General features: G+C 36.0%; 1 protein-coding gene and 1 long non-coding RNA gene across 10 annotated transcripts in view; one reads left to right on the top strand and one right to left on the bottom strand.

Annotated features, from left to right (window-relative positions):
• The first annotated feature begins 10,946 nt into the window (after nucleotides 1-10,946).
• ercc6l2 (excision repair cross-complementation group 6-like 2) overlaps nucleotides 10,947-27,007 on the top strand; it is a 34,081-nt gene continuing 18,020 nt past the window's right edge. For 2 of the 9 annotated variants that reach the window (XM_087263356.1, XM_087263351.1), the window contains exons 1-10: nucleotides 10,947-11,002; nucleotides 11,137-11,195; nucleotides 13,934-14,006; nucleotides 14,099-14,496; nucleotides 14,575-14,685; nucleotides 15,421-15,614; nucleotides 17,084-17,245; nucleotides 17,391-17,598; nucleotides 19,241-19,498; nucleotides 24,086-24,205. In XM_087263356.1, coding sequence (XP_087119482.1) covers nucleotides 14,215-14,496; nucleotides 14,575-14,685; nucleotides 15,421-15,614; nucleotides 17,084-17,245; nucleotides 17,391-17,598; nucleotides 19,241-19,498; nucleotides 24,086-24,205 — 1,335 coding nt within the window. In that variant the 5' untranslated portion in view covers nucleotides 10,947-11,002; nucleotides 11,137-11,195; nucleotides 13,934-14,006; nucleotides 14,099-14,214. The other 7 variants (XM_087263358.1, XM_087263353.1, XM_087263357.1 and 4 more) reach the window with 5 other exon arrangements.
• Nucleotides 19,346-27,007, bottom strand: part of LOC147835667 (uncharacterized) — a 30,066-nt gene continuing 22,404 nt past the window's right edge. The window contains exons 3-4 of the long non-coding RNA XR_015498067.1: nucleotides 24,399-24,434; nucleotides 19,346-19,484 (exon numbers count right to left, since the gene is read on the bottom strand). This is a non-coding gene — a long non-coding RNA (uncharacterized LOC147835667). The remainder of the gene's footprint in view (nucleotides 19,485-24,398; nucleotides 24,435-27,007) is intronic.

Genomic DNA, 27,007 nt, shown 5'->3' with positions numbered 1-27,007 from the left:
TGACAGCATATTTGTGCATTATTTTCTAAGAACTCAATGACCTGACATTATTTATTACGGTAACATTGTTATTGTCTTTGGTATGAATGTGCCTTGAGACAGTAACATTTATTTAAAAATGTAAACCAGTTGGCATTTCTGTGTAGAGTTTGCACGTTTTCCCCCTGTTCACGTGGGCTTCCTATAGGTGCTCCGGTTTCCCCCACAAGTGCAGAGATGTGCAGTATAAGTGAATTGGATGAATTAAATTGACCATAGAGTGTGAATGTGAGTGTGTATGCGTGTTTCCCAGTACTGGGTTGAGGCTGAAAGGGCATCTGCTGCTTAAAACATATGCTGTATAATTTGGCGGTTCATTCCGCTGTGGTGACCCTAGATGAATGAAAGATTAAGCTGAAGGAAAATGAATGAATGAATGTTTAAATTTATATTTGTCCAAGTGTAAACATTTTTCAATGCAAGAGGGAATGATTCCTCTGTTCTGAAGTAGAATGATTAGTGAAACGAGTGGCTATACGTGCCAGTGGACATTAGGTTCTGCTGAGCTGGCACAATTCACAGAGCCTTTGTTTTTCTGTCCAGTAATGCATCACTGTTGGGCCGTGATGGCACACAAAACCCATGCCACCGTGCCAGTGCCTGACGGTGGCAGGAGAACGTCTAGCTGCAGGGATGAATGGGCGATTCCTACCAACTGTATCGAAGTTCTCCAAAAATGCCAACACCAGCGGGTTTTTTCACCGCTCTTGCAGTTTGTTTGCTTATCAAATCAGTCTCAGACCAGTAAGAGGCCCTTTTGATGACAGAGGATAAAGAACAGAGAGAGTTACATTGGACGCTTGATGTGTTTATTGTAGCTCAAGTCAACAAACAAAAGGGCCCTCTATGGGGTCCCGGCATAATGAGCGCCGCTTCAGTTGTAAATATGTTTTTTTTTTTCTTCCTCTCTCTCATCCAGTCTTTCCATCTCAATGCAGGACAAAAGGACCAGCCCATCCAATTCAGGTCACCCTTGAATTTGGCGATGTACTTCACTGAGCTAAATCATTTGTGCCACAACGCTTCAAGACAATGCTGGCCAGTGATTGGGACAGACGATAAATAAATAAACAGTGCACTTTGTAAAGTAATTCTGTTATTTCCTCAGCTAGTTTCTGTGCTTTTCCATGACAGACCCCACTCCAAGACGATCAGTGTGCGCTTTTCAAAAGTGGGCTTGTGGTTGTATAATTGCCTGCGAGGGAGACAAAGAACGAGGGATAAAGGGGTTGGATTTAGTTCAAGAAGCTTGGAGAATGTTCAAGTATTGTACAACTGCATTGAAACGCATGGCAGCACTCTATTTGTCGCTGTCTTGGATGTGGCCGAGAACTTTGATAGCGGATTTGAAAACAATTTCGAAAGTAACTACTGTTGACGTGTGGACAGTTGGGTTTATATACAAACGAAGGGTGCGAAAACAAAGGAAAGAAAAGAAAATGAAAGCCCTTTCCACCCCGGAGGCATTAATATTCTGGGCCATGTGACATTTTAAATTAACAGTGAGAGTAAATAGCTGACAAAATGCAGCACATGTTGCCAAAGCCGGGTCCAAAGAAATCAAAAGTTCTATGTACTCGTTCCAGAAATCTAGGATTATTCTGCAGGCATCAGGCGCTGGTGAACTCAGCCATAAATCAGACACTTGTGTCTCACCGAAACATGCTAGAAGTTCACATTAAAGTGTTTTAGTTGTGTGCATCCTAGTTGGCAGTTCATTCCGCTGTGACATCCCTTCATATATCATGGACTTAACCGAAAAAAAAATGAATGAATGAATGTGTGTATCCTTATAGTTTTAAAACAACCCTTATTTATTTATAAAGGCTTATTCTGATTACGTTCCCTTATATACAGATCTGGAGAGAGCAAAATATTTCCCAGGAGCTACGCTTTTTTTGCTGTTTTTGTTTTCGCGAATCCTCCAGAGGTAGTTGAGTATGCTTTTTCAGATCTCATATTTCTCTTGTGAGTGCCATTCGCACCTGCTTTTCTTAAGTAAGTCTACTAGAAGCCGCTGTCGATTGACTGACCGACTGACTGACTGACTGACTGTCTGACTGACTGACTGACTAATCGACCGATCCCCCACTCTCCCCCTTCCCTAAACCCAACCAATAGTATTTTAAAAAGCACCGATTGAGCCGCCCACCACTTACCTAAATCCAACCGAAGTGTTTTAAAAAGCAACCCAGAAAAAGAAAAGCCCTAATCTGATCTTGACCATGTTTTAAGATTTTACCACATTCTCACACTGTTATTTACTTTTTGATTTTATTTTTTGGCTTCTGTTTTCGTCTTACCTGCCTTCTGGAACCGTTCTTCAACGGACTCGAACCCCATCATAACACTTAACTCCTCTCTGCATCTCAAGTCTGCCGACAAACATGTCGAGCTACCGGACAATAAATAAGTTATTATTCTGCTCCTCCTCTCATCTTTCCTCTCGCTGCAAACTAACAGTCTGAGGGGCATAGCTAAGTGTATTTTGCCCAAGCTATCAACTGACGTCATCAGAGAAAGACTCATGTTTCAAAGTGGAAGAAAATTGTTAGATTTTTATTAAAGATTATCAAAACAAACTGCTTATTTCAATAGATTAATTATTCACTTTAAGACTGACACTGTGCACTGTAAAATAAATATTGTAGGAAATGGCAGGAGGCTTATCATGCTAATCAAAAACAGGCAAAGCAAGAAATGAATATTATTTAACATATCCTGACAGAAAATTATTAGATTAACTCCCATTTTAATCATTTACATTTTTACTAATAGTTCATTTAAACACATATATTCTTTCACAGTTAGCACTGCCGTCTCACAGCAAGAAGGTCACTGGTTGGGTCCCGGCTGGGCCAGTTGGCATATCTGTGTGGAGTTTGTTCATGCACTATAAGTAAATTGGGTAAATAAAACTAGCCATTGTGTATGAGTGTGTGTGAATGCGTGAGTGTATTATTGTTTCCCAATAGTGAGTTACGGCTGGATGGGCAACTGCAGCGTAAAACATATGCTAATAATAATTATAGTTGTATAATAATAATAATAATAATTGGTGATTCATTCTGCTGTGACAAACCTTAAGGGACTATGCCGAAGGAAAGGGAATTATTAGCATTTAATTCATTGTCACAACCTTTTGATTTCTACAAAAATGTCCTTCAGATAAAAGTCAGTCTATGGCCCTTTACAGACAAACTCGTTCACATACTGGCAAGACAAACAGCAATTAATTCATGACAATTCTTACATATAGCCTCTTTCCTACACTGTCATGAATCTGTGTGGAAAAGAAGACGGATGCCTTGTGGATGAGGGGCCGGTAAAAATATTAAGCTTCTATCAGACACCTCATTCAGACTGTTTGAAAGATTCAGTGGTGTGTCTGTGATGCTGACCACACAAACAGAGACGTGGGGAAATGACGCAAAACTTCTGGAATCTGCTAGAGACGGACCTCACACATAGCTGAAGCTTCTAGCCTGACAGAAAAGAGATTTTGTAGTCTTGACTTCTGATATGAGGGGATGCATTAGTGAGGGATGGAGGGATACACAAAACCCAGAGGGTCTTACAATCATTCTTTTCATTCAACGTTGAAAACATTATTGTAGCAGTTACTTGTGATGAATTTCTAGGGTAGACTGCTTGTTTATGTACATTTACTGTATGAATGGGAGGATAGACACATGGCTACAGTGCTACAGGCTACAGTCCATTTATTATTATTGTAATGTAACAATAGTCACTTTTCCACTATCCGGCCGAGTGATTTCTGTTTTAGTGTTGCCAGATTTGGTTGAATGTTTCAACCACAAAATTGTCAAAAATCCTGTAAAATTCCAGTTCAGGGTCACCGGCAGACTCTGGGCATGGTAAGGGTCACTGGCAGACACTGGGCATGGTGAGGGTCACGTGCAAAGACTGGGCATGGTGAGGGACACTGGCAGACACTAGGCATAGTGATGGGCACCAGCAAAGATTGGGCATGGTAAGGGTCATTGTGAGACACTGGGCATGGTGATGGTCATCAGCAATGACTGGGCATGGTGAGGGTCATTGTCAGACACTGGGTATGGTGAGGGTCACAGACAGACACTGGGCATGGTGAGGGTCACCAGCAACGACTGGGCATGGTGACAGTCATTGTCGGACACTGGGTATGGTGAGGGTCACTGGCAGACACTGGCCATGGTGAGGGTCAACGGCAAAGACTGGTAATGATGAGGTTTATCAGCAGCCACTGGGCATGGTGAGGGACACTGGCAAAGACTGGGCATGGTGAGAGTCACCGGCAGACACTGGGCATGGTGAGGGTCAACGGCTGACACTGGGCATGGTGAGGCTCACTGGCAGACACAGGGCATTTTGAGGGTCACCGGCAAAGACCGGGCATAGTGAGGGTCACCAACAGACACTGGGCATGGTGTGGGTTACCGGCAGACATTGAGCATGGTGAGGATCACTGGTGAAAACTGGGCAGGGTGAGTATCAACAACAAAGACTGGGCATGGTGAGGATCACCAGCAGACACTGAGCATGGTGGGGGTCACCGGCAAAGACTGGGTATGGTGAGGGTCACTGACAAATATTGAGCATGGTGAGAATCACCGACAGACACTGGGCATGGTGATGGTCATCGGCAAAGACTGGGTATGGTAAGGGTTACAAGCAGACACCGGCATGGTGAGGGTCACCGACAAAGACTGAGCATGGTGAGGGTCACCGGCAGACACTGGGCATAGTGAGGGTCACTGGTAAAAACTGGGGAGGATGAGGATCAACAGCAAAGACCTGGCATGGTGAGGGTCACCGGCAGCCATTGGGCATGGTGAGAGTCACCAGTAAAGACCGGGCATGGTGAGGATCATCGGCCACAGGACAATGATGCCAACGCTCCACCCAACACCAGCTGCAGGTGGAGAGGAGAGACAAGGATACAGCCAATTCAGTGTATTGGGATTATAGGGAGGCCGTGATGGGTAAGGGCCAATAAAAGGAATTTGACCAGGATACAAGTTATATCCCCCATCCCCCTCTTTATTAGAAGTGCCATGGGATTTTAATGACCACAGAGAGGACCTTGATTTAACGTCTCACCCAAAAGATGATGCTCACTGACAGTATAGTGTCGCCTCACTATATTGGGGCATTAGGACCCACATGGACCTCAGGATGAGCACCCCCTACTCGCCTCTTTAACACCACTTCCAACAGCAACCAAGTTTTCTCATGTGGTCTCCCATCCAGATAATAACTAGGCTCAACCTTGCTTGGGTTTTGTTGAGTATTGATTCTTGGGCTGTGGGATGATAAGGCTCTGGCTTTCACTTTTTTTTTTGTTCTCATTAATTTAGTTATTAATTTAGTTTAGTATTTCTATTATACTTGTTATACTAATAATTTATTCATTCATTCATTAGTATCTTTTTGTTTTTATAATTTATGTTTTCATTAATTCGTCGATTCATTTATGCATTTATTTGTATCAATTCATGCATTTTTACATTTGCTTGTTTTTTGGTTCATTTATTCATACATACATTATTTTTGACATTACTATTTTCATTTTTGACATTTCACACTAAATATAGTGAAATGTTGTTATTACTGTGTTATTATATTTGTATGAAAGTGACATTTGTGTGTTCAACAACCTCTTAAAACATCTTTGTAGCTATAGTGCAAGCTTATACAGGAATAAAAACAATAACAACAATGAAATCCTTCATTTTTAAAATTTCCATAATCAATTCTTGTAATGTAAAAACTGTCGTTTTTGGCATACTGTAATTGGTTTTGGCTTTTTGAGTTCGAGTGACTCATGGGAGAAAGTCTGTGAGACACAGATGGAGCATTTGCTCAGTGCAAAAAGAAGAGCACAAATCTCCCATTCAGCATCTGCAGTGAGGGGGAACTTCAGTGGTCTCTCAAACTGCTGATAAAAATGACCTTTGCACGACCACATGGGACAGTACAGTGCATTTTATAAAAAAAAAAACTTTAAAGTTGTAAGGTGTAATATAGTATACTTCATTTCTTAAGTTTCTTCCTCAGAAATGTACTCAAGTACAAATAGTCGGTTTGAATTCTTTCTTTCTTTCATTCATTCATTCATTCATTTTTCTTTGGATTAGTTCCTTATTTATCAGGGGGCACCACAGCAGAATGAACCGCCAATTGTTACAGCTTATTTATTACAAAGCAGATACCCTTATAGCCACAACCCAATACTGGAAAACACCATACAATCATAATCACAATCACAATCACACACGCTCATACACAATGGCCAATTTAGCTAATCCAATTCACCTATACAGCATGTCTTCGGATTGTGGGGGAAACCGGAGCACCCGGAGGAAACCCACGCCAACATGGGGAGAACGTGCCCACTCACACAGAAAAGCCAACTGGTCCAGTGGGACTTGAACCAGTGACCTTCTTGCTGTGAGGTAACAGTGCTAACTACTGAGCCATCATGCCGCCCTTCAGTTTGAATAGTAAACAGAGGTGCAGGTTTTATAAAACCTTATGTTTACATATCCAAATGATCCATTATTTAATTAAATATGAGCTAATTTGCATACATTTCTAGCACAAAAATCTGAACAGTATAGAAATATGGTTCAAAGAACTTCCCTTTTTTTACATTTTAGGAATAAAGTTTGTTTTTACAGAAAAGATTTTGGGAATCTCTTTTAACTATAATTTAGCAAATACTGCAAACAGCAGAGGGAAAAAGAGGGAAAACACAAATGTTTGTAAGTAAACTATCAGGAAAGTTCTGCTGAAATGCAGATCTAGGTTTTGGTTTAGTGCACAAAAAAACGAACTTTGAGAAAATGTCCTTTAAAATATATATCATTGAAATCTACAACTAAAGCAACAATAGACATTTTAAAGGGGAAGTTCACCCAAAAAAATAACAATTTCCACAGCATTTACTTACACAAGTCGTTAAACTTTTGGGAATTTATTTTGTTCACTGAAAAAATTTAAGTCACTACAATAACAAAAAAACATAATCCGTATTTCCTTTCACTTTCTTGTTCACCCAACTTTTGAACACATCAGCTGCACTGACCTAAAAGTATTTGTCAGGAATACAAAAAACATTTAGTTGGGTTAACAAGATTATTAGTTTTCTGGAGAGGTGAACTACTCTGTAACAAATCTCTTTAAGTTGTGCCAACTGAACATTTTTTGTCTGCAGAACTGGAATGCCTGAAGTTGAGTGAACAAAATAAACAGAAAAACATAATCCTTATTTTTCGAGTACTCCATGCTTTTTTACATTAGAAAGTATAGATAGGAAAGCATGTGGAGAGGAGAAAGATCAGCATAGGGCCTTGAGGTGAAAATCGAACTCAGGTCACCTTGAACACAGGACACAAGACAAAGGATCAAAACATGTCAGGACAAAGAAAAATGCTTTGAAATGCTTCACATGTGGAGCATGCCTTCCTGTTTTTTTCAGTTGAACATGTTTGTTTGTTCTGATAAGGTATTATTTCTAAGTACCAATTTCAACAGTTTTTGGTCCGTCAGCACCAATGGTGTAGTGGTTAGTGTGTTGACACATGGAACTCCAGTTTGATTCTTGCCTTGAGGTCCTATGCCGATCCTTCTCCTCTCTCCTCTCCTCATGCTTTCTTGTCCATACTCTCTACTGTCCTATCAATTAAAAGTGAAAAAAAGTTGAGTACTCAAGAAAAAACTAAAGGAAATAAGGATTGTTTTTTTTGTTCACCCAACTTCAGACATTCCAGTTCTGCAGACAAATGTTCAGTTGGCACAACTAAAAAAGTTTGTTACAAAGTAGTTCACCTCTCCAGAAAACTAAATAATCTTATGTTAACCCAATTAAATGTTTTTGTATTACTGACAATTAATTTGAAGGTCAGTGCAGCTGATGTTTCAAAAGTTGAGTGAACAAGAAAAAGCAAAAGTAGTTAGGATTATGCTTTGTTTGTTGTTGTTGTTGTGGTGTGGCAAAGCAGTGGCGCAGTAGGTGTTGCCCCACAGCAAGAAGGTCGCTGGTTTGATCCTTGGCTCAGTTGGTGTTTCTGTGTGGAGTTTGCATGTTCTTCCTGGGTTCGCGTGGGTTTCCTCCAGGTGCTCCAGTTTCCCTCACAGTACAAAGACATGCAGTACAGATGAATTGGGTAGGCTAAATTGTCTGTAGTGTATGAGTGTGTGTGTGAATGAGTGTTTGTGGATGTTTCCTGGAGATGGGTTGCAGCTGGAAGGGCATCCACTGTGTAAAAATGTGCTGGATAAGTTGGCGGTTCATTCCGCAGTGGTGACCCCAGATTATTAAAGGGACTAAGCCGACAAGAAAATGAATGAATGTTTTTGTTGTACTGATTTCATATTTTTACAGTGTTCTTTCATGATATTGTGAATGAAAAGCAGACATTGTTTACTTTGTGTACAACAGAAGATTTTTAATTTTATAAAAATGTCAAGCCAGTGTAAGTAAATGGTGAGGATGCTTTAATTTTTTGTTTGAAGTATTTAAAAAAACACTTTATCATTAAAACTGACAGGTAATAATAATTCCTTACATTTATATAGCGCTTTTCTGGACACTCAAAGCACTTTACACATTCTTTGGGGGGAATCTCCTCATCCACCACCAGTGTGCAGCATCCACCTGGATGACAGGACGGCAGCCATATTGTGCCAAACAGTCACACACCACACACCAGTTTATTGGTGGAGAGGAGACAGAGTGAAGAAGCCAATTATTATATGGGGATGGTTAGGAGGCCATGATGGACAGAGGCCAGTGGGCAAATTTGGCCTGGGATTAACCTCAATTTAACATCTGATCCGAAAGACGTCGCTCACTGAGCAATATGAGTCCCCATCAATATATTGGGGTGTTAGGACCCACACAGACCACAAATTGAGCACCCTGGCCTTATAACACCCCATTCACACGGCGCTTCAGCTTCAACGTTTGACAGAGGGCGTGACTGAAGTTGGGCCTGACGCGATTGGCATAGCACCACTTCTAGCAGCAACCTAGCTGTCCTGTGTGGTCTCCCATCCAGGTACTGACCGGGCACAGCCCTGCTTAGCTTCAGTGGGTGACCATGTGAGAATTACAAAGCTGCATGAAAAATCAGTTTCCGCCTGCAGTGTCTAACCATAACTACATTAATTAGGTACAATTCAGGAATCAAATAAAATAAATCAAATATTTTACACCGAAGGAAAACAGAGCGTGTGTTCACTGTTATCAGAGCTGGAGAAGAGGCTGAAGTCGTGGATGTCTGCTCTGTCCGCTCGGCTATGGAACACTGCAAGTCAAAAATGACTTTCTGTTCCTCCTCTCTCAACGCTGAAAATTTATAGGGCAGCTGCTGCAGATGTTCACGTAAAGAAGCCCAAACAGTCATGACAGACGGTTTACACAGCAGTGGGCACAGCACTGGGTCACACATAACACTGAAACGCATGGTTCTGTTTGCCTGCTAAAAAAACTCCCTAGATGGGTGGTAATGGTGAGGTCAGTCTGAATGAATGTGTTAAAGAGATACAGACCACCCCTGAGTATGAAACCATTAACCGCTTTCCTTGACCATAATTAGCAGATCTGGCGGAGGGCCATGAGAGAGGACTAGTCATGGTGAAAAGCAGATATAGTGCATTAGAAGGATGACAAACAAATGAGTGAAAGTTTTCCAGTGTGAAGTCATAGGCTGGTGTTGTTGTGCTAAAAGACTGGTCATGGTTTGGATAACCAGACTCAAACTGTGGTTTATGACTGCAATTAAAAATATTGTGATTTGAAGATCTGGCTGTCAGCATATGATTGATCAGGTGCTTAGGTAGAAGATTTTTCCTTTCTTTTTTCATTGCATCAGACAGAACAATGATGCCTCAGTTCACATCAAACAGTAGCTCATGCATTTTTTTCTAATTAGACATTTTTTCCTATTATTTTATGATATATATATATAAAACATTTTGTGTATACTGTACTGTAGAGAAGTTTATTCATTATTTTTCTTTTGAGCTTAGTCCCTTTATTAATCAGGGGTCGCCACGGCGGAATGAACTGCTAACTTATCCAGCATATGTTTTAAGCAGTGGATGCCCTTCCAGCTGCAACCCATCACTGGAAAATACCCAAACACTCTCATTCACACTTTGACAATTTAGCTTATTCAATTCACCTATAGCGCATGTCTCTGGACTTGTGGGGGAAACCAGAGCACCCGGAGGAAACCTACGTGAACATGGGGAGAACATGCAAACTCCACACAAAAACGCCAACTGACCCAGCCGAGGCTCGAACCAGTGACCTTCTTGCTGTGAGGCGATATTGCTACCCACTGTGCCACCATGACTCCCTATTTTAAACATTATTTTCATAAAATTTTTTAGGTTTAAGTAGGCTAATTTTGTTGTGTTTTTGTTACTTTGTTTTTAAACTAGTTGAAATATGTTTATGATTTAAAGGAGATGTAAATTATTTAATCTTTAATTGACTAAATATTTGGTCTTAACTAAATTAAATATTACATTTATATTAATTCATTTAATTGAATTTTTATGTTTTTATTGTCGTTTAAAAATATGTATTGTTTTTATGTTAACTTTAGATAAGAAATTTTACATATATCCTTGATAACTAGCTAAAATAACAATAATCCCTGCTAAATATAAACGAACTTAAACGAGTCTCAACTGTTAGGCTGGTTTTAGCTGGCAGACAAACCTGGTTTTACAGGTTTTTTGGCCATTTCCAGGCTGGTCTTAGTTGAGGCTAAGGCTAAACCAGCTTGACCAGCCTGGAATATTTAATATTTTAGTTAACGTTTATTTTATTTAGAAAAAAATGACATCATTTATTATTTCTATTTAATTTCATTTCATTCACACCGTGTAGTCTATTTCACGCTTAACGTCAGTATGGAAAGTGCTGCTCTGAACTCACTGATAGGTAAATAAACGTCTCTGTTGTGAAACTGCGTGCAGCATATGGCTAAACTGATGAGAATGAAATCAAATTCCTTGGAAGAAAACATACCTGATTATCTCACAGTCACTCAGAAACCTTCATATCCTACATTACAGGCACCAGAAATACATGATCACCACTGGAACAACAGCGAGGCTAACATCAATTGATGATGGTAAGACATACTGACTTTCAGTTTATGACTTTCTGAATAACGTTAGCGATTTAAAGTGATTACAACAAATAAAACAACAACAAATTTAACGTTACCACATGCTGTCGGTTTACGTTCACAATTATTTTGATTAATATCAGACTAAACAGCATCACAAGTGAGACAGCTAGCTACGTTAAGGACTTGTCATAAGTTACTCGTTCCTAAGCAGGTTAACTTCATTTAGGCGACACACTGACGACACAAACGCTGTTTCTTTATGTTCCTTTAAATTGAGAGATTTGAGACTTTTTTGAGAATTTCTTCTATTTTTCCTGATTTGCTTATGTATTGGTTTAATGGAATATCAAAATCCACAATTAATTGTTTCTTATTTGTTAAATTGTATGTTTGTGTTGGTAATTAATTATAATAAATAATATTATTATTCAATTGCAGTAGGGTTTTTCTACCTGCACTGAGCCTTAAATCAAACTTCCGTTTGTACAGAGGAATATGCTCATTGCTCATACATAAGTTGTCTGAATTTATAACATTTAAATATGCCAAGAAATTGTGAAAATGTACTGTGAAAAATTAAAAGGATATAAATTACTAGAACTATAAACAAAAACATAAAAAAAGTATTGAAAAGATAAAAAAAAAAGTTTTGGTCCTTCTTTATAAGTGGCCATGTAATAACACTAAAATAAATCATTTGTTACAATGTGCTTACTGTGTTTTTACATTGTACTTATGATTGACTAAATACCTGCATGTAGTTTAATCTGTAATTAATTTCTGAAATTACATTTTTAATTATATTGTTGACCATCCTTTACACCTTTACCCACTCTTAAACCTACATATACAACTAAACCTGGCCCTAACCCTACCCGTATATCCACCAGAAGTGTTCTGCTGTACATTCTGAATGAGTACATACATTGAATTTTTTTATGCAAGTACAATGTAGTCAAGGCCACTTAAATCAAAATTTGAACCTGACTTCCTTAAATTTTCAGGGTTTTATAGTATATTTATGTATACAGTTTAATACATACTGTATTTTATGTTTAATAAATGTGCCTTATTTGCATATTTAAACATAAAACAAAACTTTGAAGCTTAAAATCTGCATAAAAATCTAATTTTACAAAATTTATTTTGCTAGCACACATTGTTAATCTTAAGGTGAAATATTATAACAATTAATATGTGCAAATTCATCCACTGAAAAAATATGTTTCTTTTGGTAATCTATGATCAAAATGTAACCATTTTCATCCACTCTGGTGACTGCTTGTGTGAGTTATACACTTAACCAAACCCTTTCAACCATTAGTTTGCTGTGAGTCAAATATGAGAGGAGCACATAAATAAACCTCGCCCCCTACTCAATATTCAATTTCAGTTAGAAATATGTCATTGTGCTGAAATAAAAGTTGCAGCAACTTTTGGTTTACATTAGGGCTGCACAATATATAATTTCAGCATCAATATCGCAATGTAATGATTCACAATAGTCACATCGTGAGTAAATGCCATGTTGAGTCTGGAATTTATTAATTGCTAGTGTTTTTTTGAGGCCTGAGACTGTGAAGGTTTTAAAAGCATTCAGGCCTAAGAAACTACCGTTTGTACCTTTGTCAAATTAACAACAATTAATTTTATTGAATTGTTTAAAAAAGAAGACCATGCAGTGTTATTTTACTTTTAATTATTCGAGTACAGTTCAACTCTATTAAAAACATTAAAACGCTTTATTTAAATACAAATCTTTTAAGTTGTATCTTTTTTATTTATTTGTCTATATTTTATGCAGTTTTATACAGAATCAATTTAAAATGATACATTCTTTTCAAATAGTTATTCAACTCATCTAAGTGAAATTATAATCATACTGCAATATACAGTTAAAGTCATAATTATTAGCCCCCCTTTGAATTGTTTTTTATTTTTTCCCAAATGATGTTTACCAGAGCAAGGAAATTTTCACAGTATGTCTGATAATATTTTTTTCTTCTGTATGAAGTCTTATTTGTTTTATTTCAGCTAGAATAAAAGCAGTTTTTAATTTTTTAAAAAACATTTTAAGGACAAAATTATTAGCCCCTTTAAGCAAACTTTTTTTTTTTTTAGATAGTCTACAGAACAAACCATTGTTTACAATAACTTGCCTAATTAACCTAACCTGCCTAGTTAACCTAATTAGACTAGTTAAGCCTTTAAATGTCGCAATGTTAGATTTTTCCAATATCGGGCAGCCCTATATATATATATTATGCACTATACAGAATCATCCCAATCAATCTAAAATGATCAATTCTTTTCCAATGGTGATTATAGAATTTACTTTTGTGCCTGAAGCAGTTAGGTTACGTAATAAGTGTAGTTTATCGATGGATTAGTATGCGTTTTTTCTTTTTTTTTTTACCTGTTGTTAGGTGTTGAAGTTTATTGTTAAGTGTGTCATCTTGTTATATGTGAAACACCACCATGTCAGAATGAATTGCCCCAAGGGGATTAATAAAGTTTTAAACAAACAAACAAATAAACATAGAAACAAATTCATCACATCTAAGTGAAATTGTATTCATATCGCAAAATATATATCGCAGAATAAGAAAAAATATTGCAATGTTAGATTTTTTCTATATCGTGCAGCAGTGGTTCATGTGGACTCTAAAGTAATCAATCAACTGTGGTGGTATGGGGATAATAACTATTAGTTCATTATTTACCCTTTTGACCTGCAGTGTCTTGGAGGTATTAAAATGACAGACTCAGTCACCATCAACTATCATTGTAATAAAAAGCATGCTAACAGTGGTGAGTAGATGGTGACAACAATAAACCATTTTTTAGATCTCAATATAAGAAGAACATGATTGTAAACATATTTTGCTGCCTTTGTTTTGCAGGTTGATACACAACTCCAGAATGACTTCATCTATAGTGCAACAAAGGAAAAGTCGGTTACATCTAAACATGCTATCATTACTTAGTTAGCACTTGGTTTGGTGTGAGTGCTGTCTATATGGAGATGAATGAAGAGAAAGACTCATCTACAAAGTGCCAGGATGCCAGAACACCCCTTCCTCATTTTGAGGATGAAAAACCCCTCTTTCACAGTAACCAGACGCCCCCAGGCCCCTCTGAAGCATTTCTGCTGGCAGGCAGTGATGTAAAAGTTCCGTACACCATCAATCGGTATTTACGGGACTACCAGCGAGAAGGCATTAAATTCATCTATCAAAACTATGCCAAATCCAGAGGATGCATCTTGGGTGATGATATGGGGCTTGGAAAGACTGTTCAGGTAAAAGCACACACATTTTTCTAAAGAGTATACATAGTAAAGACTGCTTTTTGTTTAACATACAGTATATGATTTTAGGTCATTGGCTTCTTGGCTGCAGTTCTGCAGAAAACGGGTACATGGAAAGATGTTGAGAACAACAGGCCTCAGTTTTTGCTGTCACAAAAACCATCAGAACGAGTTCAGAAGGTGACACATGCTTTTTAGTCAGAGAAAGTCATGGAAAAGTACGGGAATTTGTTTGTATTTGGGAGCATGTTTCGTAGCTTGGGAACCCTGTAATTAGTCATGTGATGATATTCAGTTATATGTTAAATTGTGATGATGAACATGCAAACTATTCATGATGTTATTGTGTGCACTTCAGTATACTGTGAATCGTAATTTTTTGCATAAACTATATACCTTTTTACATTGTTTTATTTGCAGTGTTGTTCATCACAGCATCAAATGCTTCAAGACTAAATAGGCTATTTATTTTCAAACAAACATTTTGACATGTTAATCTGGCCTACGACATGCCATTCTTAAGCCTATTGCTAATTAGCACATCACAAAAAAAACTCAATTTCTTAGCATTAGTTAATTAAATTGATAATAAAAACAATTAAGCATTTATTAATCTAAGGTGGTTTATTTTTTAGATAATGTTTAATAACCGAAGCTGAATATTTTAAACTCACATTAACATAACTTTTGTGAATAATATTGCAATTGCTCACTGTTGTTGTGAGTTTATTAATGTTTGTTTGTTTAATAGTCATAACTTTTTGGAAACACTTGTTTACTCAATCCTATTGTGATAAAACTGTATATTGTGATAAAAGCTTTTATAATTATAGCTACAAAAAAGTCTGATAGCATCATATGGCTAATGTTTCTTTTATTTTGTGCATTAAAGTGTTTTTGTTTGTCTCCATTGAGGTTTTTGTCATAGTGGCTCCGCTCTCTGTTCTCTACAACTGGAAAGATGAGTTAGACACTTGGGGTCATTTCCGAGTCGTGGTTGTTCATGGTGTGAGGAAAGATGAAGAACTAGCACGTGTGCAGAGAGGAAGATGTGAAATTGCCCTTACAACTTTTGAGACCCTCAGACTCTGTTTGGACCAGTTCAACAGGTAGTGTTACTGAGTACTGGTTTTGTTATTGTGTAGTTTACTGTGCTGTTTGTTTTCTTTTTTTCTATCAAGTATTGATGTTTTTGATAATTCCAGAAATACATAAGTGATGTAAATGCACAACCTAAAAAATAAATGATTAAATAAGTTCACATGTTATCTTTATTTGCATACCAACAAAGTTGACTGCTCTCTATTTTAGACTAAACATTCAGAACTGTATAAGATGTCCATTAACTGTTGGCTTCTGAGCAAAATGTTAAACTGTGACACTTCACTCACTTTAAATATGGGTGTATTGGTAACACTTAATAATAAGGTTCTATTAGTTAACTTTAGTTATTCAATGGTCTGTTAAATGACATCTAGTTGCACTAACTTAATTTTCCTAGCTACCACAACTTAATGTTTCTATTTATAGCAACTTACTTTTTGTAGTGACACCAACTTCATTTTTGTAGGTAATTCAACTTTTCTAGTTATTACACTTTTTTTGTTGTGCAAACTTATTTTTTAGTTACCACAACTCATTTTTTCTAGTTGATGCAACTAAATTCTTTTAGTTACAGCAACTTATTTTTCTAGCTGCACAACATAATTTTTCTAGTTGTAATAACTAAATTTTTCTTGTTCTCATGACTTATTATTCCCAGTTAGGTCAACCTAATTCTTATAGTTCTCATAACTTAATTTATCTAGTTGCATTAACTCAATATTTCTATTTACTGCAACCAATTTGTTTTCTAGTTACTGCAACTTCATTTTTGAGGTTGCAACAATTATTTTTTAGTTACTCCAACTTCATTTTTCTAATGAACTATTTTTTTGTTAGTTGCAGAAATATTTTTTTTTCTAGTTAAACCAACTTAATTTTTCTACTTACAGTTTCAGAATTTTTCTGGTTACGGCAACTTAATTTGTTACCACCCCTCAATTTTTCTAATTCTAAAAAACTTAATTTTACTCAAATTAAAACTTTTGTAACATTTTATTTGTTTTATTTTAACATTTTACTTTCTAGTGATCTGGTATTTGAATGATAAATTATTAAGAATAATAATTTTATTATCATTGTTGTTATTTAATTAAATGATAAATTCTAAAATATATAATTGCAATAGTTAATAATAGTTAAAACAGTTTTAATTGTTAATAATCAGTGATATAATAATTATTATGTAACAACAGTAAATGTACAAAAATAGTAAAAAAAACAATTGTATTATTTTGTCTTATTTATTTTTGGTTTCAAACAATAAACCATTTATTCATTCTTGTTTCTTTGGCTTAGTCTCTGATTTATCAGAGGTCGCCACAGCGGATTAAACTGACAACTATTCTGGCATATGTTTTAAGCAGTGGATGCCCTTCTAGCTGCAACCCAATACTGGGAAAACATTAAACCATAGAGCTTTTTTTGTATTAAACCTCAAAAAAACAACTCTTTCAAAATGCTTTTTGATCAACAGTATAAATTGGGCTGCTGTTATCGTTGATGAAGCTCACAAAATAAAGAACCACAAGTCCAAGATCACTCAGGCCATGAAGCAGATGAGATGTAAAGTGAGAATCGGACTAACAGGAACTATCCTTCAGAACAACCTGGAGGAGCTGTGGTGTGTTATGAACTGGTGAGAAGTAGGAACCACTGATTTTAACCTTCAACTTGATGTGGGCAACAGTCCCTGCTTTTTTGAGAAAGCCATTATGCTCTATATATCTTATGATAATAATAGTTTCTTCCTTCATATGTTAAAAATCACATCTGTGTCACAGGGCTGTTCCTAGATGCCTGGGTTCCCTGGGAGCTTTTAAAAACCGGTTTTCAGACCCCATTGAGAAGGGGCAGAAGCACACCGTGACTAAAAGAGCTCTTGCAGAAGGCCGGAAAGCAGTTCAGGAACTTGCCAAAAAACTCTCACGCTGGTTCCTCAGAAGAACCAAGTCCCTCATCAGTGACCAACTTCCTAAAAAGGATGACAGAGTGAGTTCATGTCAAAGAAAGTGGTTTGAAAGGATAGTCTACCCAAAAATGAATATTTATTGACCACTTACTCGCCTTCAAGTGGTTTCAAATCATTATGGGCTTTTCTGTTGAACACAAAAGAAGATGTTGCCAAAGGGAGAGTTCATTAGTCAGTAGATATATTTTTTTATTATTCATTTAATGTAACCATTTTAAAAATACTCATTAAGATTAAAATCTGTTTTACAAGAGTGACCTGAAGGGGTGTTACACAAAAGCAGGATAAGGGTTTAAACTGAGGTTTTCAAACTATCCTCGCTGAATTTAGTTAATTTTCCTAGCTGCCACAACTTATTGTTTCTATTTATAGCAACTTACTTTTTGTAGTGTTGTCAACTTCATTTTTGTAGGTCATCTGACTTAAGTTTTCTACTTACCACAACTTATTTTATTTTAGTTGCACCAACTAAATTTTTCTGGTTAAAGCAACTTAATTTTTCTGGTTGCACCAACATAAAAAATTTTACCCGGTATAACTTAATTTTTCTAGTTCTCATAACTTACTTTTTCTAGTTGTGCCAATTTAATTCTAATTCTCAGAGCTTAATTTATCTAGTTGCACCAACTTAATTTTTCTAGTTATTGCAACCATTTTTTCTATGTATTCCAACTTAATTTTTCTAGTGAACTACATTTTTTTTCTAGTTATAGAATTTTAGTTTTTTCTAGTTAAACCAACAGTTAAAAATACTTATTGAGATTAAAATCTCTTTTACAAGAGTGACTTGAAGGGGTATTACACGAAAGCAAGATAAGGGATTAAGCTGAGATTTTCAAACTATCCTGGCTGAATTTAGCCCTGACTCAGTTGCCTATAAGCAACTCAATAGGCACATTGAGTTATATCCATATTTGCGTCACTGATTTTGTGATCAGTACCGTCTTTTTAAGAATCCTGTGAATGTCCACTTATCCCAGCTATCTTTACTGCTTTTTACTTAGCGGAACTTTCTTATGCTTTTTCAGCAAATGTGCAACAGACTAAGCCAGGAAGTACAGATTAAACTAGGACAAGCCTTGATTTTTATGTTATCCTTGCTTTCTTAATTTACTTTTGGTAAATACTCCCTCTGACCAAGCTAATCTAGTAATAGACTTACAAAATTTACAAAAACTCAGACATTTAAAACAAACACAAATAACAAACAATACCATAATTTAAAAAAAATTATATATAACGGAAGCCCAAATCACATAACACAAGTGCAATTTGTCAATTTTTCAAGCTCTGTTTAAACCTGTAAAATGTCCAATTTTGTATAACAAATCATTAGAACAAAGTTTATAGCACACCTTTTTGACTTAGAAAAAAAGAGAGACAAATAATATGGAGTAAATCAAAAGAAGATATTTTGAAGAATGTTGAAACCAATAGCCATTGACATCTATAGTAGAAAACAAAATACTTAAAAAAAAAATAAATAAATACCAGGCTACCAGTATCCAACAAGCTTCAAAACATCTTCTATGTTTAACATAAGAAAGAATCTCAACAGACTTTGAAAAAAAGTGGATAGTTTTTATTTTTGGGTGAACTTTCAATTTAATATGATGTATCTTTTTAGTATGTGCTGTGATCTGAACTGTCTCTGGTCCGCAGGTGGTGTATTGCTCTCTGACAGACTTCCAGCGGACGGTGTACCGAGCAGTGCTAGACTCGGATGATGTGACTCTGATGTTGCAGAGCTCAGGAAAGTGTCCCTGTAGCAGTGGCCGTCCACGAAAGAAGTGCTGCTACAAACTGAACGCAGACGGTGTGCCGGTCAGACATCTGTACTTCAGCTATCTGGCTATACTCAGAAAAGTGGCCAATCATGTTGCACTGCTGCAGTCCAAAGACGGAACTAGTAAAAAACAGGTCAGGCATTGTGTTTAGTGGGAATGGTATGTTTAGTATTTTACAATTTGGGCTCAATAAGTTTTCTTATATATATATATATATATATATATATATATATATATATATATATATATATATATATATATATATATATATACGATATTATATACGATATTATATACATATATAATATACATTCATATTTTCATATGGTTCAGACCAGTGTTGGGGAAAGTTACTTTTGAATGTAATGCATTACAGTATTAAGTTACTTCCCCAAAAAGTAAGTAGTTGCATTACTTTTATGGAAAGTAATGCATTAAGTTACTTTTGAGGTACTTTTTAGGCTTGATCTCTTTCAGAACGTGCAGGTCTTTTTCTTTTTTTCTGATCAAGGAGCTCTGCAATTAACATCACACTGCATAACTTTAATTTACCTAAATTAAAAATGATGATTTAAGATAGTGTTATTGTCATGTGAAGGACACTGATAATGGAATTGAAGATCCAAATACAGGTCTATCCAAGAGAGTTGTCGTACAAACAGAAATCAGAGCAGGAGCAAACAGGTACATGCATGGAATTCAGAAATGTAGTCATAAACAGGTGAATGGTCAGTTCCGGCGGCAAGCAGCATAAACAAACAGACAAAGCAAGGGTCAAACACAGCTAGGCAGGGCAAGGAAAACGCGGCGTAATGCTCACTAAAACTGATTATTAAGACTCAGCAAAGTGTGTGTGCAATGTGGTTAATAGATAGTCCTCATATATATATATATATATATATATATATATATATATATATATATATATATATATATATATATATATATATATATATATATATTCATTAAGCAGCTCCCAGCTGTGTGTGTGTGCAATCAATTTAAACCCGTAACAGGTTTGTGTGAAGCAGGGGTGATAGCGTTCCGGCACCACGCCGGATTTCCGGCGTACTGTGGCTGCGGGGGAAAAAAAATCAGGTTCACGGATATTGATCTGTCATTTCTCTAGATTCACAGAATTCACTCACTGCTGAAAGCGCCGGATTGGTTTTTATTAAGTGCCATTTCGTGTGCTCGTGAATCATCTTTTGAGTGTAGACGCCATGTAAATAAAAGATTGTGTAATTTAGAGAGCTTTATAAATAACGGATCTTTGTGAGCTCTATGAACTAAGATTCGTGACGCTTTTTAGTGATAATAACAGGAGCGTGCTGTGCACTTTCCAGGCTATAATCCATTCAGAATTTGTATGAAACTTTCGTTTTCGCCACATATAAGCTGATATGTTTTGGGAATGACATCTGCATATACGCTGGGTTTATTCTCGAAATAACGGTGAAGCAATAGACGGGACAAAAATATATTTCCCCCTTCTCCTTAAACAACTTAGTGTTTCAGCTATGAAATAGTTCAGTTTTGTATGTAGCCTAATGGCAAAGTGTTTATATTTAGTTTCGTTTTTTATTCAGCTTATTTAGAAAAACGTTTGGAGCATTTTTTATTCGTTAAAAATAAGTTTTTTTTGTTGTTGTTTTTTTTAACGAACAGCGCCCAGCGGAAGACCATCATTGTCTGTTTGATCAGTTTGCCTTCTCAGATCATCACGACTTGCCTAAAATAAAAGATATAAAACAGTTCAAGTATAAAACAATGGTAGCTTAAACGTTAAAGAATGTGTGCTATTAGGCGCATAGTTTGCTTATAAAAAGCTTGCAGGACATCGAGGCGCCAGAGCAATCACTTGCATTTTTTCAGTGGGAGCAATTTAAAGTTATCCGTCATTTTTGCTCACAAAGTACGAGTAATACATCAAAAAACGTTACAGCGTTTTTATAAAATAAAGAAAACCAAAATTATGCGCTTTCTGTCGTCTGGTTTTTGAACAGGAGCGCTTAACAAAATGAAGCAAAATGTATATGCCTCACAGACATAATAAATATATTTATAGAAAGCTTTAAATTATTACTTAACGAAATAAAACAAATCGAAAACAAAAAAACTCCTTCATGTAATCCGTAAAGATGAATTTCACTGTAAAGGCGAGTCCAAAAGAAGGTTGCCAGTCAGGATCTGCGACACTGACTCAGAATAAGTTTATTAATAAATAATTAAGATATGTACTCTTTCCTCGACACATTCATTGTTATTTGTTTTTGCCGGTGCTTGGGGCGAGTTTTAGCTTATTGTGTGCGCTTGAACGCGGATTCACAGTAGCAGTTTTAACATGGAGTGACACGACATCTGACGTACATGACACTGGCACATGCCACTGAGTGTAGTGACACTTCCGGTGGCACGTCCGGTTTTCCACTGTCATGTGTCACTCGCTAGTGGCATGTGTAGTGACCTGTGTCACTCAGAGTGTCGCGCTGCATGTCACTGCTGTGACATCGACACCCGGCGAAGCTTATGACATTAATTAACCCGAGCAAAACCATATTTAATCATTACGCGACTTTTAACCTAATTTATCGCGTCGCAAGTTAGTTTATTTGCTGAGCTACTCCACGATGTTTTAATTTAAACGCATTTATTTTATGTATTCGTAGTCATACTTCCGTACGTAATATAGTCATTTGACAGTACATGTCAGTCAAATTTATTGTGGCATGCTTATGTATGGGAGGGGTTACACTTATCTGTTGTACTGTATATTATTGCATCCTGGCAGTTCCTTTGTTCCCTACAATATGGACTTCTCTATGTTTTTAATTCATTCATTTATTTTATTATTTAACTTATTTTCATTTTAAGGTATTTTAAATAATATCCTTTAATAAGTTATAATAAAATGCATGTTGAAAACTCATAACATATATGCATGTAAGATAACAGGTGTCATTTGTCTAATGATTTTTAAATATTAAAGCAAAGAGACTTATAAGATTAATGTGCTTATAACGTGCTTATACTGACACCTACTGGCACATGTCACAAGATCACTGACACTGGCATGTGTCACTGACATTACTGGCATACATAAGCATGCCACAATAAATTTGACTGACATGTACTGTCAAATGACTATATTACGTACGGAAGTATGACTACGAATACATAAAATAAATGCGTTTAAATTAAAACAGCAAGGAAAAAAAGTTCAGGCTCAGGAATTTTTTCCACTATCAGCCCTGGTGAAGTGCATGGCAGGATTTGTAGTCCAATTGGTGACGGGATTGTAGTCCGTTAGTTCGCTAGAGATCATAACAGTTATCTTCTGAGAAGTTCCTGATTCCAGAGCTATACCTGATATATATGCAGATTAATCAGAGTTTAAAGCAATGTGTGTGCTACTTTTTTCTTTTTGAGACAATTCCATTTTTCTTTTCTTCGATACGTTCAAAATAATGAGAATACTTCAATCACAGAAATGTAAGGCTCTAGCTTCGTCTCTTTCCACGGGGCGCGTTCTTTCATTGAGTGCTTAATTCAACAAGACTACTCTAAGTTCAATTTAGCAATTTATTTTTTAAAAACTAATTAATTAAACTAAAAGGTAACTAGCAGTACAGGTTTTAAAATGTTATTTAAATACTTCATTTTCTTAAAATATTTAAATTTTTTAGTCGTTACTTAGACGTGTAATAATATTACGTAACTCATTTTACTACGCGGGAGTCCAAACACTGGTTTAGACAAAAGTGTATTTATGACAATCAGTTTATGGGTAAAATTATTTATGGATACAATAAGGTTCCATTTAATTTATGGTAATCTATTTACTAGCATGATCAAATAATGAATATCACATTTATTACAGTATTTATACTTTGCTAATGATAGTTAAGGAAAATAAAACCATTCGTTGTTAAAGTAGTTTTTGTTAACTCATTGTTTTGTTGAAGTGATGTAATGAGAAAACACTTACTGGTTGGAAATTTATTAAAATATGCAAAAATTCAAATCTGTCAAAATGCAAAACAACTGAAGTAGGAGCATATCATTGAAATTCCAGTGTACCAAACTGTCTTTAGAAAAGTTTCTGTTCATCTTGTCTGTGAACTATACATTGCAAAGTAGTTTTCATAAATGCAGCAGTGCTTTGTTTACAGCAGTAACCCAGGAAACAATGTATGATTTCTGTTCACAAGAGCCACCTGCTGGCAGAGTTAGTTCTCATCTGTCATTTCCTTCAGTTTTGTGAAACTATTTTCATAAAAACACATGAATTCAGACCAGACCACCCCTTTTTTCCTTAGATTGTATAATTATACTGTCTAATTTACATTAAAAAACAGCCAATGCTACATGTAAGCTGCACTATTGTTTGAATTATGATAATGCAGTGATTCCCTTTATATGAAGTGTTTTTCAGGGTTTTAAAATTTCAATTTAGTTTTATTGTATTTTAGTTTTACAAAGAAACTTGCAGCAACAGTCTTATAAAAAGTCACTTTTTCATTAACTGTATATTTGATCTCTTTTTTTTTATTGAGGAAATCAAAATTGTGAATCCAATCTTGAGTTCAGTGAATCAATACACCTTAATGAAGGCGTCGTGCAGTAAATTTAGAATGGCTCAAATGGACCATATCTGTATCATCATCCTCATTATCTTTGCCATTCTTTAAGTGTTTTTTGGTACTTTTTTTGACCACAGGAGAAATACGTGACAACCATTTGCGAGCAAGTTTTTAGGAAATTTCCAGATTTCACTGAGAGATGTAAACAAGCTGCCTTTGAAGCAATGTCTGACCCCATGTACAGTGGAAAAATGAAGGTAAGTCATTATCCTTAACAAGAATTTCAAAAAAGTCGACTTTTCAGTAGATTAAAATTTGTAATCATGATTTATGTTCTTGTTATGTGATTGTGATTAATCACACATCTATCATGCAACTAAGCAAACACCGTTTACGACATTTCTGTTTTAGATTAAATAAATTTTTCACCAAAAAATGAAATTTACTCACCTTCAAATGGTTCCAAATGTTTTGAGCTTTTTTATTCTGTAGATAAAAGAATAAAAGACGAAATTTTGAAGAAAATTAGTTTCCATTGACATCGATTGTAGAGAACCACATATTATGGAAGTCAATAGTTACAGGTTTTCAGCTTTCTTCAAAATATCTTCTTTTGTGTTCAATAGAAGAACTTAATGTTTATGACAACTGAAAGGAGAGAAATTACAGTTTTATTTTCTATTTTGTGTGCTTCAACAGTCTATTGTAGTGTTATTTCCCACAGTGTGGGAAACAAGGGTTTGCGCTCTTCGGAAACAGAATAATTGAATATGAAAGTTCTCATGTTATTAAGCTAAACAGACACTTGAATGAATAATTGACTGAAAGCTGGCCACAAGCAACTGTTCTGTCTGCCATCTGTGATGTAATCAGCCTGGTTTCTCTAAATTAAAGCTTTTTAGGACTGGTACTAAACACTTTCCAGGAATTTAGTGGCTTAAAATGATCTGATTGCAAACAGAGAAGCGAAATCAGGTCAAGTGATTTTAGATACTCAATGTAATAAATTCCTGACAGCTTATATTATGTAAATGTGAGACCTAAATTATGTTAATGATTCGAATGAATAAAATAAAAATAAATAAATTATAATATACAGCCTTATTGCACTGCTATGAGTGTGATAATGTGTTTAATACAACAGTTCGACAGCATAATTGTGTATATAAAAAAGAAAATCAAACACGTAGGGTCTCAAAAATAATTTTGTACAAGAAACTACTTTCTTCCACCATTCATTAACATCTGCTGCTGACGTCAGAACAGCAAAAACCATTGCTACTTTACAAACGTCCCTTTAAAGCTAGTATTTAAATGATTCTCTAGCGTAATGTCTAAAGTGAAACGATTTTGCTCCTATTTTAAGGTTAATAGGCTGAACAACATGAAATGCCATCAGTCTACAAAAATTCACAGTATTTCTCTGTTGCAATCGAAGGGTCACAATAATTAATCTCAAAAAAGCCAAATTAAAGCAAACACTACCAGATTACTATGGTATAAATACAGCACTACAAAGCAAAAGAGAGAGATTGACTTAAGCTGTGGTCACACTGCACTTTTTGCCCCATAGACTTCCATTCATACGCATGCAAATGCAGCAGACTGAAACGCAAGCTCGTGCGTCAAGTTTTGCAGTTTGCTGTGTTGCAAAGTTCAAGTTTGGTGAACTCTGACCTGCAAAATTGCCTCACGTGATTGCACAATCAAAAATCTAAACATGACCTCTCTGGACAGAAATTTTAAATGTGGAGCAATCGCTCTCTTTTTTTTTATGTCTAATCATCTTGTTTAACCCTGCCCCTTTTCACTGCACCATACAACAGAATTTCGCAAGCTTAAACTCTTTGGGCTCTTTTTTGACAATCCATGCGCAAAGTGCAAAGCGAAGGGCGCAAACGCATTAGGGGCGTGTCAGAATCCACTTTTGCTAATGTATCTGCTTTGCGTCTAAAAGGGTTGAGCTTATTTTTTTAATGAGTAATAGGTGTGTTTTGAGAATAAACCAATCAGAGTCTCATCTCCCATTCCCTTTAAGAGCCATTTGTGTCGCGCCATGGTGCGATTGCTATTTACCTGATGACTTTGCAAGTGGAAAAACTGAGTGTTTCACTAGCAAGAAAACAGTTAAACAAAGCATCTGCAGCACGAGAATGAGAGATAAAGCCTCTCATTATCTACTTTCACTTTCGCTCTCGTGGATAGGGTAACCTTGTACTCACAGACATCTATTAGCCTATGAATAATTAATTTAGTTTTTTAAGCGCAAAGATTTGTTTCAAAACTATTTCTAAATTCTGTTCTAATTTCCAGCAAACAAATAAAGGAACAATAATAATGAAGTGTGGTCAAATAAACTGAGTTATATCCAATTACACATGCTATGCCCCATATTGTCTAAAACCTGACGGATGGGCAAATCTAAGCTTGTTTTGAATAATACAAATATAAATATGGATATAATAAATAATACTGCTAATAATAATAACATTATACAAAAGTAAATTGTAACGAATAAACTGAAAAAGCCTCCCGAGATGAAGGCGGCATGAAAGTATGGTTTTTAAATTTATGTAGGCTAGAAAATAATATGTTTTGTAATATTTTAATCCTTTATATCTATATCCTATATATATTCCTATTATATATATATATATATATATATCCTTAATATTTTAATTATTTTTCATATGTAAAGATATTTGTGTATTGCTCTACATCTTGTGTGTATTAAGCAGTGTGTAAGCGAGGCGCACAACTAACACGCTCTGCGCTGGACAATAGACCGGCTTTGTTCTGGTCTATTGAAAAATCTATTATAATTTCTCAAAATAGCAGCGTGCCGGCAATGCGACTCAGAACGCCTTCCTTTTTAGACCAGAACGCCTATGGGTGCACATATGAGCGCAAGTGGATTTGCTATTTAAATAGCGTGTGGCAAAACGTGGCAAACAATTGTGTCGCGTCTTGCGCCACATTTCGCTGGGTGTATGATAGGGCCCTTTTTCTCCCATAAGGACTTATTATGTGGTCTCTGTCGCCATCTTGCGGCGGAACAT

Source organism: Danio rerio, chromosome 8 (genome assembly GCF_052040795.2).
Source record: "Danio rerio strain M-AB ecotype USA chromosome 8, GRCz13ab, whole genome shotgun sequence".
Lineage (NCBI taxonomy): Eukaryota > Metazoa > Chordata > Actinopteri > Cypriniformes > Danionidae > Danio > Danio rerio.
This window is presented reverse-complemented; position numbering and strand designations above follow the sequence as displayed.